Below are 13,378 nucleotides of genomic sequence, written 5' to 3' on the forward strand. Positions count from 1 at the left end.
TACAGTGAACACAATCTTTGTGGGGTGCAGTGAAGACAATCCTTGTGGGGTACAGTGAACACAATCTTTGTGGGGTACAGTGAACACAATCTTTGTGGGGTGCAGTGAAGACAATCCTTTTGGGGTGCAGTGAACACAATCTTTGTGGGGTACAGTGAACACAATCTTTGTGGGGTACAGTGAACACAATCTTTGTGGGGTGCAGTGAAGACAATCCTTGTGTGGTGCAGTGAAGACAATCCTTGTGGGGTGCAGTGAACAAAATCTTTGGGGGGTACAGTGAACACAATCTTTGTGGGGTGCAGTGAAGACAATCCTTGTGGGGTGCAGTGAACAAAATCTTTGGGGGGGTACAGTGAACACAATCTTTGTGGGGTACAGTGAACACAATCTTTGTGGGGTGCAGTGAAGACAATCCTTGTGGGGTACAGTGAACACAATCTTTGTGGGGTGCAGTGAAGACAATCCTTTTGGGGTGCAGTGAACACAATCTTTGTGGGGTACAGTGAACACAATCTTTGTGGGGTACAGTGAACAAAATCTTTGTGGGGTACAGTGAACACAATCTTTGTGGGGTGCAGTGAAGACAATCCTTGTGGGGTGCAGTGAACAAAATCTTTGGGGGGTACAGTGAACACAATCTTTGTGGGGTACAGTGAACACAATCTTTGTGGGGTGCAGTGAAGAAAATCCTTTTGGGGTGCAGTGAACACAATCTTTGTGGGGTACAGTGAACACAATCTTTGTGGGGTACAGTGAACAAAATCTTTGTGGGGTACAGTGAACACAATCTTTGTGGGGTGCAGTGAAGACAATCCTTGTGGGGTGCAGTGAAGACAATCCTTGTGGGGTACAGTGAACACAATCTTTGTGGGGTACAGTGAACACAATCTTTGTGGGGTGCAGTGAAGACAATCCTTTTGTGGTGCAGTGAACACAATCTTTGTGGGGTACAGTGAGCACAATCTTTGTGGGGTGCAGTGAAGACAATCCTTGTGGGGTGCAGTGAAGACAATCCTTGTGGGGTACAGTGAACACAATCTTTGTGGGGTGCAGTGAAGACAATCCTTTTGGGGTGCAGTGAACACAATCTTTGTGGGGTACAGTGAACACAATCTTTGTGGGGTACAGTGAACACAATCTTTGTGGGGTGCAGTGAAGACAATCCTTGTGGGGTGCAGTGAACAAAATCTTTGGGGGGTACAGTGAACACAATCTTTGTGGGGTACAGTGAACACAATCTTTGTGGGGTGCAGTGAAGAAAATCCTTTTGGGGTGCAGTGAACACAATCTTTGTGGGGTACAGTGAACACAATCTTTGTGGGGTGCAGTGAAGAAAATCCTTGTGGGGTGCAGTGAAGACAATCCTTGTGGGGTGCAGTGAACAAAATCTTTGTGGGGTACAGTGAACACAATCTTTGTGGATTACAGTGAACACAATCTTTGTGGGGTGCAGTGAACACAATCTTTGTGGGGTACAGTGAACACAATCTTTGTGGGGTGCAGTGAAGACAATCCTTGTGGGGTGCAGTGAAGACAATCCTTGTGGGGTGCAGTGATCAAAATCTTTGTGGGGTACAGTGAACACAATCTTTGTGGGGTACAGTGAACACAATCTTTGTGGGGTGCAGTGAACAAAATCTTTGTGGGGTACAGTGAACACAATCTTTGTGGGGTGCAGTGAAGACAATCCTTTTGGGGTGCAGTGAACACAATCTTTGTGGGGTACAGTGAACACAATCTTTGTGGGGTGCAGTGAACAAAATCTTTGTGGGGTACAGTGAACACAATCTTTGTGGGGTACAGTGAAGACAATCTTTGTGGGGTGCAGTGAAGACAATCCTTTTGTGGTGCAGTGAACACAATCTTTGTGGGGTACAGTGAACACAATCTTTGTGGGGTGCAGTGAAGACAATCCTTGTGGGGTGCAGTGAAGACAATCCTTGTGGGGTACAGTGAACACAATCTTTGTGGGGTGCAGTGAAGACAATCCTTTTGGGGTGCAGTGAACACAATCTTTGTGGGGTACAGTGAACACAATCTTTGTGGGGTGCAGTGAAGACAATCCTTGTGGGGTGCAGTGAACAAAATCTTTGGGGGGTACAGTGAGCACAATCTTTGTGGGGTACAGTGAACACAATCTTTGTGGGGTGCAGTGAAGACAATCCTTTTGGGGTGCAGTGAACACAATCTTTGTGGGGTACAGTGAACACAATCTTTGTGGGGTGCAGTGAAGACAATCCTTGTGGGGTGCAGTGAAGACAATCCTTGTGGGGTGCAGTGAACAAAATCTTTGTGGGGTACAGTGAACACAATCTTTGTGGGGTGCAGTGAACAAAATCTTTGGGGGGTACAGTGAACACAATCTTTGTGGATTACAGTGAACACAATCTTTGTGGGGTGCAATGAAGACAATCCTTTTGGGGTGCAGTGAACACAATCTTTGTGGGGTACAGTGAACACAATCTCATACTTCTGAAGATTTGAGGGTGCTGCCTGTTTCATCCTCCTCCTCCTCGTCCATCCTTTTAGGGGTACAAACAATAGTAATTGGGGCCTAGTGTGCTTCTGTACGTGTGAAAAACATACACTTTTTTTTTATCATATTTCCTATTCCGCTATTCAATAAAAACCTTTGGGGATCAATTAAATTGCGGGATAGTCTGTGTCGGTACGTGTGAGATCCACCTTTCCAAGTTTTTGGGGTTCATCTCATACTTCTGAAGCTTTGAGGGTGCTGCCTGTTCCATACTCCTCCTCCTCCTCCTCCATCCTTTTAGGTGTACAAACAATAATAATTGGGGCCTAGTGTGCTTCTGTACGTGTGAGATACATACACTTTTTTTGATCATATTTCCTATTCCGCTATTCAATAAAAACCTTTGGGGATCAATTAAATTGCGGAATAGTCTGTGTCGGTACGTGTGAGATCCACCTTTCCAAGTTTTTGGGGTTCATCTCATACTTCTGAAGCTTTGAGGGTGCTGCCTGTTCCATACTCCTCCTCCTCCTCCTCCATCCTTTTAGGTGTACAAACAATAGTAATTGGGGCCTAGTGTGCTTCTGTACGTGTGAGATACATACACTTTTTTTGATCATATTTCCCATTCCGCTATTCAATAAAAACCTTTGGGGATCAATTAAATTGCGGAATAGTCTCTGTCGGTACGTGTGAGATCCATCTTTCCAAGTTTTTGAGGTTCATCTCATACTTCTGAAGATTTGAGGGTGCTGCCTGTTCCATACTCCTCTTCCTCATCCTCCCTTTAGGGTAGGAAAAAATTTAATCGGGCCTAGTCTGTGTTTGTACGTGTGAGATACACAGTTTTTTATCCTATTCCGCTATTCAATACACACCCTTTTGGTGTAAAAAACATTAAATTGCGGCATAGTTTGCATATTTGACTGTGAGATACACCCGTGCGATACTGTTGTTCTTTTGTTCTGCTATTCAATAAAGACCTTTCTAGGGCAAGATCTTAAATTTCAGAAATATGAGGAGAGCGTCAAATAGGGGCCGTGGCCGGGGTCGTGGTGCTGCTGCTAGAGCTCCTGTTGCAAGGAGAGGACGTGGTCGATCTGTGCCAGCTACACGCACAAGTGAAACACCTTCCTCAAGTGTGAGTAGGCGACAGAACCTGCAGCAATATTTGGTAGGGCATCATACGCCTCTAGAAGTGATGAGGCCAGAACACAGAGAGGCGATAGTAGATTGGTTTGCTGCTGACAGTGCCTCCAGTTCCTTCACATTGTCTCCCACCCAGTCTACTGCAGAAAGGTCAGAGTTGGCACCTGCAGCCAATGTCCAACCGTCTTTCACCTCACCCCCTTGCAAATCAGGCAAGCAGTCTGAGCCCCAAGCCATACAGCAGTCTCTTATTCTTTTTGAGGACTCTGTCAGCAGGGTTTCCCAGGGCCATCCACCTAGCCCTGCCCCAGAAGTGGAAGAGATTGAGTGCAGCGATGCCCAACCACTTATTTCTCAAGATGAGTACATGGAAGGACCATCACAGCACGTCTCCGATGATGACGAAACGCAGGTGCCAACTGCTGCGGCGTTCAGAATTGTGGAGACCGACAGGGAGGGCAGGGGTGAAGACTGGGTGGAAGATGATGTGGAGGACGATGAGGTCCTCGACCCCACATGGAATGAAGGTCATGCAGGTGACCTGAGTATTTTGGAGGAAGAGGCGGTGGTCGCACAGAGCCACCAGCACAGCAGAAGAGGGAGCAGGGTGCAGAAGCGGAGCGGCCGTGCCCTAGACACTACGCCTGCTACTGCCCAATGCAGCAAGGGAACGAGTGCACCAAAATCAGCTCAAAAGAGTTCTCTAGCGTGGAAGTTCTTTAGAAAATGTGCTGATGACAGGACACGAGTGGTTTGCACCCTGTGCAATCAGAGCCTGAAGCGAGGCATAAACCTTCTCAACCTGAGCACAACCTGCATGATCAGGCATCTAAGTGCAAAGCACGAGCTGCAGTGGAGTACACACCTTCAAAACCAAGAAACGTCTCTGGCTCATCCTGCTTCCTCTTCTGCTGCAGTCTCGGCCGCTCCAGCCACCTCTGTAGTCATACCGGCACCTGCCACCCCGCAAACAGACGATCTGTCAGCAACACCACCACCTGGGTCACCAACAACCATCTCCACAATGTCCCGTGGAAGTGTTCAGCTTTCCATCTCCCAAACACTTGAGAGGAAGAGGAAGTACCCCCCTACCCACCCGCGATCCCTGGCCCTGAATGCCAGCATTTCACAATTATTTGCCTTTGAAATGCTGTCATTCCGTCTGGTGGAGACGCCCAGTTTTAAAAAGCTTATGTCGGTGGCTGTCCAACAGTACGTCGTGCCCAGCCGCCACTACTTTTCCAGGCAAGCCATCCCTTCCCTGCACAACCAAGTGGGGGAAAAAATCAGGTGTGCACTGCGCAACGCCATCTGTGCCAAGGTCCACCTAACTACCGATACGTGGACCAGTAAGCACGGTCAGGGGCGTTATATCTCCCTAACGGCACACTGGGTAAATGCAGTGGCGGATGGGCCTGAGGCGGATAGCAATTTGGCGCATGTCCTTCCACCACCGAGGATTGCTGGGCGCTTCAGTTTGCCTCCTGTTCCTAACTCATCCTACTCCGCTACCTCATCCTCCACCGCCTCCTCATCCGGACAGCGTAATACCTTCACCACCAACTTCAGCACGGCCAGGGCTAAACGACAGCAGGCAGTTTTACAACTTGCCTGTTTGGGGGACAAACCACACACCGCGCAGGAGTTGTGGAGGAGCATGGAACAGCAGACAAATGAGTGGTTGCTGCCAGCGAGCCTCAAGCCCGGCCTGGTGGTGTGCGATAATGGGCGAAATCTCATAGCAGCTCTGGGCCTAGCCGGTTTGACGCACATCCCTTGCCTGGCGCATGTGCTGAATTTGGTGGTTCAGAGGTTCCTTAAAAACTACCCCAATATGTCAGAGCTGCTGCAGAAAGTGCGGGCCGTCTGTGCGCACTTTCGGCGTTCTCACCCTGCTGCTGCTCGCCTGGCAGCGCTGCAGCGTAACTTCGGCCTTCCCGCTCACCGCCTCATATGTGACGTGCCCACAAGGTGGAACTCCACCTTGCACATGCTGCAAAGACTGTGCGAGCAGCAGCAGGCCATAGTGGAGTTTCAGCTGCAGCACGCACGCGTGAGTCGCTCTGCGGAACAGCACCACTTCACCACCAATAACTGGGCCTCCATGCGAGACCTGTGTGCCTTGTTACGCTGTTTTGAGTACTCCACCAACATGGCCAGTGGCAATGACGCCGTTCTCAGCTTAACTATCCCACTTCTATGCCTCCTTGAAAAAACAATTCGGGCGATGATGGAAGAGGATGTGGCACAGGATGAGGAGGAGGAGGATGAAGAGGTAACATTTCAAAGGCTTTCAGGGCAGTCATTCGCAAGGGGCTCCTAGGGTGGGTTCCTGCACACACAAATGCCAGGGACACAATTGTCCAGCAGGGGCACAGTTCTGGAGGATGAGGAGGAGGAGGAGCTGGAGGAGGAGCTGGAGGAGGAGATGGAACCATGTTCACAGCAGGGTGGCACCCAGGCCAGCTCATGGCCATCACTGGTGCGTGGCTGGGGGGATACAGAGGACACGGACGATACACCTCCCACAGAGGACAGCCTTTCGTCGCCTCTGGGCAGCCTGGCACACATGAGCGATTACATGATGCAGTGTCTCCACCACGACCGCCGAGTTGCCCACATTCTAACTTGTGCTGATTACTGGGTGGCCACGCTGCTGGATCCCCGTTACAAGGACAACGTACCGTCCTTAATTCACTCACTGGAGCGCGATCGCAAAATGCGTGAGTACAAGCGCACGCTGGTAGATGCGATGCTGCTGGCATTCCCATCTGACAGCGGGGCCACAGTGGAAGCACAAGGCAGAGGAGGAGGAGGAGGAGGAGGTCGCCAACGCAACCAGGGCACCGCCAGCACCTCAGAAGGCAGGGTTAGCATGGCCGAAATGTGGAAAAGCTTTGTCAGCACGCCACAACAAACAGCAGCACCAGCAGCTCAGATGGAACGTCTTAGCAGGAGGCAGCATTTTACCAACATGGTGGAGCAGTATGTGTGCACACGCCTACATGTAGTGAATGAGGGGTCTTCCCCCTTCAACTTATGGGTCTCCAAATTGGGCACATGGCCTGAGCTTGCCCTTTACGCCTTGGAGGTGCTGGCGTGCCCTGCAGCCAGTGTATTATCTGAACGGGTATTTAGCACGGCTGGGGGCGTTATAACAGACAAGCGCAGCCGCCTGTCCAGAGACAATGTGGACAAGCTCACGTTCATTAAAATGAACCAGGCATGGATCCCACGGGACTTTTCCGTACCTTGTGCAGAATAGCAATGGATACCGACCTTACCCACCCATTGTTCCATTTTTGCTCTTTCTCACTCTTTTGGGGTGTACCCTCATTTAAAATTTGTGAAAAGAAGCAGTGTTGGCTACCTCGTCCTCCTCCTCAGGGCCAGATTAACGTAGGGGCTATTGGAGCTGCAGCTCCAGGCCCCTACCTTTTATATAGGCCCCGGGTTGGCCATATTCACTGTGACCGCTCTTCTGTCACTTGTAAACACAGAAGTCTGGCTTCTATGCTCGCTTCCCCAGGCAGCACCCTCAGAAAGAACCTCCCCACACAGCGCGAAGGCCTGACAAGGAGGGACAGTTGCCGATGCATGGATGTGTTTATGGGCTTCAGAGACAGCATCCCATGTTGAATTAGGCATGCATGGCTGCACCCTTCCTCCTCTGGGTGCATGCCAAGGCACGGCCCTTAAGGCCCTTTAAAATCCTCAGCACCAAGACCATGATGCTCTTAATCCGGCCCTGGTCCTCCTCCACCGCCGCTTCCACCTACACCGCCCATAGGTGTGCGCAGCCTATTGCATTAGGGTGTGCACCCCAAAGTTGAAATACACATGCATGTGTTTGCCTACATGTACATGGCCCCGATACATTACTCTCCCTGCTGGCAAAGAGAAATAGAGCAGAGCAGGTCCGAGGGAGATCTTTCCCATCTCCTCACTGGCAAACAGAGCGATAATGCTATGTGCCCTAGGTGATTAGGGTGTGCCCAGGTACACCCGGCACACCCTGTGCGCACGCCTATGACACCGCCACATCCACCACCACCTCAACCTCCCTCCTACTCCATATGGGCCTCGTCCTTCAGAGATGAAGAACATTGTTTTATTTTTCTGTTTTTTTTTTGTTGTTTTAAGTTATTTCCCTATCCACATTTGTTTGCAAAGCACTTGCCATGCTCTTAACTACGTTTTGCTGCCATTTGCAGCACTCTAGCCCTTTCCATTGGTGTTTTAGAGCCATTTTAGTGCCTTAAAGTTCGGGTCCCCATTGACTTCAATGGGGTTCGGTGTCCGGGAAAAGTTCGGTAAAAGTCCGGGACACGGACCCGGACTTTTTTTTAAAGTTCGGCCGAACCCGTCGAACACGGACATCTAGGTGTCCGCTCAACCCTAGTCACAACTTATTTTATAGGGTGATGCATAAGAGTTCACCGGGAATGAATGAATCCATTAAAATCTAAATGCTACCAGAATTGAAACCTTTATCTCTATCTAACCTGAGGTTTAAAGTATAACTAAATGCAAAACTTTTTTTTTTGTTGTTGTGTATAGCATAGAGATAGTTTAGAACACCTGTCAATTTTTATTGCTGTCGGTGCCCCCGTTAAGGGAATTCAACCTCTCTATTTGTGCATTTTACTTATATCATTAAAAGTGAAAAGAAAATCCCAAAATTTTGGGTTGTCCCCAGAAAAGTGATAGAAGGGAAATGTTTCAATGGGGACACTAGCTCTGGGGACCTGGGGGTCCCCTAGGAATTCCCTTTTTTTTTCAAGGATTTTCTCTCACTTTCTGTTTAGCTTTGAGACAGGAAGTGAAGGAAATTCTTTGCAATGGAATAGAGATGGTGAAAAAAAAACCTGACAGGGTTAATAACCCTCCATTACTCTATCCAAAATTAAAAAAAAAAATGTTGCCTATAGTTCTACTGTATACTTTATATCTCAAGTTTGATACAGTTCCCCACAAGCGCTTGATTTATAAAATAAGGTCTGCAGGCATTGATCGTAAGGTTTGCTCTTGGATACGGAACTGGCTAAAAGGGCGTGTCCAAAGGGTGGTAATAAACAGCGCATACTCAGACTGGTCTGAGGTAGTAAGCGGGGTCCTCCAAGGCTCAGTCCTGGGACCAACCTTGTTCAATTTATTCATAAACAGCATTGAGGACGGGATCAGTAGTTTCATATCAGTTTTTGCAGATGACACAAAATTGGGCAGGGCAATAACTGCACAGCATGAAGCAGATATCCTACAGAATGACCTGGACAAAATAACGGAGTGGGCAACGACATGGCAAATGAGGTTTAATGTGGAGAAGTGTAAGGTTTTGCACTTGGGGACAAAAAACATAAAAACACAATACATGTTAGGAGGGGAACCCTTGGGGGAATCAAAAATGGAGAAAGATCTGGGAGTCTTGGTTGATGATAGACTAGGCAATAGCATGCAATGTCAAGCGGCAGCTGCCAAAGCCAGCAGAATATTAGCATGCATAAAAAAGGGATGTATTCCAGAGATAAAACTATAATCCTTCCACTTTATAAAACTCTGGTCCGACCGCATCTGGAGTATTCTGTCCAGTTCTGGTCGCCAGTCCTCAGGAGGGATGTGTTGGAGCTGGAGAGAGTCCAGAGAAGGGCAACTAAACTAATTAGGGGATTGGAGGACCTTGACTATGAAGAGCGTCTGCAATCGCTTGATTTATTCTCCCTGGAGAAGAGACGTCTGAGAGGGGACATGATAGCAATTTATAAATATCTCAATGGTGATCTCAGCATAGAAAAAAGCTATTCAGTCGAAAGGATTGCATGAGGACTAGAGGGCATACAATGCGATTGGAGGAGAAGTGTTTTAACCTCAGGCAACGTGGAGGGTTCTTTACTGTTAGGGCTACAACATTGTGGAATTCTCTACCACAAGAGGTGGTTTCTGCGGGAAGTATGGTGGCTTTCAAAAGACTCTTAGACGTACATCTCAAGGATCAGAACATTCAGGGGTATGAGAGATGATTACGGCCACACACACCTACACAGGTTGAACTGGATGGACTATGGTCTTTATTCAACCTCACCTACTATGTAACTATATAAGTTAGAGTATAAAAAGCATGTTAATGTTAACTCACCTAGGCATGCTAATTTCTACCGTTTCCTCTGTCATCTTTGTGTTCCAGCCCCTTAGTACTGGTTCTGTCAACTTTTTTTCAAGATCCTCTATTTCCACATTTTCTTCTGGGAGAGCTAGTACTAAGCTGACCTTGTCTCCTTTGTATGGAAGTTCCAATACCTTGTATTTCAAATCATTCTCAGAAAAATATCCTGAAAAAAATGTAAAAAAAAACCCTGCGGTAAGACTTGTACACTGCAATGCAATCTGCATGTATTTTATAGCACCATAATGTGATGATTTTCACATACAATGTACTTCTTAGCACTCATACACACAGGCATCCTCCGCTGTCTTTCATTAAAGCAGATGGAACAGATAAATGAATAATTTATTTCTATTCAGTAATGACAAACATATGTTTGTAAAATCCTCCCTGTTGATTTCATTTACTTCAAATGCTCCACTATGCAGGGTTCTAGAGATTTAAGGCTTATCTTTAGGCATTTTTTAAAATTAGTCCCCTAGAAGGGGTTTCAACCACTTCCCGCACGCAAAATGACGGTCACAGGATGGTTGTGTTACCTTGACTGGGCGTCATATGACGTTCAGCAGGATAAGCCGCTTGCGCGCACCCATGAACACCTGCGGCGATCGGTAGCGAGGTGTGTCATAGCCGATCTTGGTAAAGAGCCTATGACGTAGGCTCTTAACCATGCGATCAGCTGTGTCCAATCACTGCTGGTCACATCATAACCAGGAACTGCAATTTATCGGCTTTTCCTCTATTTGCGCTGACAAGGCGATAGGCGGCTCTCCTAACAGGGGGGTCTGCACTGATTATCAGAGCAGACCCATCAAGGATGCCCACTAGAGCCCCCCGGGGATGCCAACCTGTGCCCACCAGGGATTCAAGTCAGTGCCCATCAAGGATGCTAATCAATGCACATTAAGGGTGCCAATCAGTGGCCATCAGTAATGCCTGTCAGTGGCTCCTCAACAGTGCTGCCTATCAGTGTCATCTATCAGTGCCCATAGGTGCAGCCCATCAGTGCCCATCATTGCCATTCATCAGTGCCCATCAGTGCACCTATCAATGCCCATCAGTGCCGTTTATCAGTGCCAATAAGTGCCATCTATCAGTGCCCATCAGTGCCACCTATGAGTGCCCATCAGCGCTGCCTATCAGTGTCACCTATCAGTGCCGCACATCAGTGTTGCCTATCAGTGCTGCATATTAGTGCCTCATTATAAGTGCCCATCAGTGCCCGTCAGTGCAGCCTCATCAGTGCTCATCAGTGAAGGAGAAAATGTACTTATTTACAAAATTTTATAACAGAAACAAAGTAAATCTTTTTCTTTTTTTTTCAAAATTTGCTGTCTTTTTTTACTTTTTTAGCAAAAAATAAAAATGCTAGTGGTAATCAAATACCACCCAAAAAAAGCTCTATTTGTGGGAAAAAAATAAAACACATTATGATTGGGTATAGTGTTTCATGACCGAGAATTGTCATTCAAAATCTGACAGCGCTGAAAGCTGAAAATTGGCCTGGGCAGGAAGGGGGTAAAAGTGCCCTGTATTAAAGTGGCTAAAAAAAAAAAACAGCTCTGGCTGCAATACTAGCCTCATCTTTGGCACTATTACCTCTAGTATCTCCTTTCCCTCCACTAGATGTCCTCAGTCTTCCAGCTTGAATGACAGCTAGCATCATTTAACCTGGAAGGTTGAGAATATGCTGTGAGTGCAGAAAATAATTTACTCTGGCCATTGAAATTAATTAACACTCAAGCGCTAAACTCGCCTAGCGTTAATGCGCCTTTAGACACGATTACATGTATCAAGCTTTTTTTCTGTCAAAATGCCACTGCTCCTGGACGCACTGGCATTGAATTTGTTATTCTGCCTCTAAACTCCTCTAAATGCCTATGGACACATAGGCTCACATGCGGGGGCATTTAGAGGCAGGAGAAAAAAACTCCAGGCACCGATAACAATCACTAGGTTTCATTGTTTGCCTCATACAGGCAATTGATGGATTTTTTTTTTATTTTAATATATACAGTATTTACATAGCAAAGTTTATTTATTTTTTTTTCTTTTGCTTTAGTTTAAAGTGGTTCTAAATTCTAAAGGTTTTTTTTTGCAGCTCCCCTTTATATTTACCTAAGCCTCATCTCAATCCAGCGATCTGTATGAAAGCAGCGACTTTTCCAGGCCTCTTTTTCCTCACTGGCTCACACAGCAGCAGGAGCCATAGGTGGTGTGCACTGTTTGGAGGCTGCAAATCTTATTTGCATGGTGCACTTTCTAAGGGAAACTAAGCACATGGAAATTGGCACTATTGATGGACTTTTTGCATTTGCACTTTAATTAGAGTTGTCACTATATGAATTTTTTTAGGTTGGTTTATTTTATTTAATTATATTGTTTTTGACGCACTTTTTTAGGGGTGTTGTTACAGAGGGGCTTATTCATTGAAGGTTTACCAATATCATTTCACATGTGATATTTGGGGGTCATATTGGCACCTAGCGCTCAATTTATGTTTGTTAGTGTGTAACATGTTTTATTTTTTTTTATCTTTCCTTTAAAATCCCTGTATTGAATGAAGTGCAGCTGCGTTGACTGCAGTCATGCACAAGGCACAATCCCATGCATATGGCTGAACATTCAAAGTGAACACAACTTCACTTTATGAACTATACTAAGTAAATATTCTCTACCTCTTTAGTAAATCAACACTATATTATGTTTACAGTGTAGGGTCGGTCCCAGAGAGGTTTGATAACTCTTTTTTTTTTTTTTACCAAAGGAGCTGATGTGCCGGACAGTATTTGTGGGCTACCTGGACTTCCTCTGATCTTCTTAATCCTGATTGAGTCCAAATCCAACTAGAAGCCTATCTTCATGGATTTTTTTGTATACATACATAGTAGCAAAACATATCAAAGCTCAGCAAGCTGAGCTTGATTTTGAATAGATTCCGTAGTTAATAGCTAGGTAGTCTAAGGCAGTTACATTTTGTTCTTGAACAGATTGGTATAAACAGAAATCATAGCTTTTGGGTGTTTCTGCTTCATTGCTGTCCCATCTGTTAAAGGCAACATTAAAATTTGTTAAGTGTACTATATACTGAACATGTTTTTTTTCTTGAACACTTGAATTACCGATCTTTGTTGCTGTTTCGAGATGCATCATTGGTATCTTGGTTACATTGCCTTTCTTTATTCTGAAGTCTTGTGGGTGGGTGGCATCTGGGCTAAACTTATGTTTCCATTCCCCTCTGAAATAAATAGCGTTGACCAAAACAAGTTTTGTGAGTGGTTCAAAGTCTCCACTTGAAAACATGTGTTTAATTTTTCCTGTACAAAGAAAGGTAAAAAAAAAAATATTAAAAAATATAACTTGTTCTATTTAAAAGAGCTGTGTGAGCCAGTTGTAAACCCTATTTTAAAAGGCACCTCTTTGTTGAAGGTTTTTTTATATGGTACTCATGGCAATTATTTATAAACTTGTAGCTTTCATTTGGAAAAAAAAGATGACATGTTCAGAATATGTTTGTCTTTCATTTCATTTTTCTGACATTTTTGTTAATAGCTTTTACCAGCATCCTTTTGAGTTGAATTGCTTGATAA

At 45.9% G+C, this 13,378-nt stretch overlaps 1 protein-coding gene across 1 annotated transcript in view; it reads right to left on the reverse strand.

Annotated features, from left to right (window-relative positions):
* The window catches only part of SERPINI2 (serpin family I member 2), a gene marked incomplete at its 5' end in the record, with an annotated part of 95,680 nt that overhangs the window by 34,474 nt on the left and 47,828 nt on the right, over window positions 1-13,378 (reverse strand). The window contains 2 exons of the mRNA XM_082252183.1: window positions 9,762-9,954; window positions 12,911-13,105. Of these exons, the coding sequence (XP_082108309.1) occupies window positions 9,762-9,954; window positions 12,911-13,105 (388 nt within the window). The remainder of the gene's footprint in view (window positions 1-9,761; window positions 9,955-12,910; window positions 13,106-13,378) is intronic.

Source organism: Pelophylax lessonae (genome assembly GCF_965119305.1).
Source record: "Pelophylax lessonae genome assembly, chromosome: 3".
Classification (NCBI taxonomy): domain Eukaryota; kingdom Metazoa; phylum Chordata; class Amphibia; order Anura; family Ranidae; genus Pelophylax; species Pelophylax lessonae.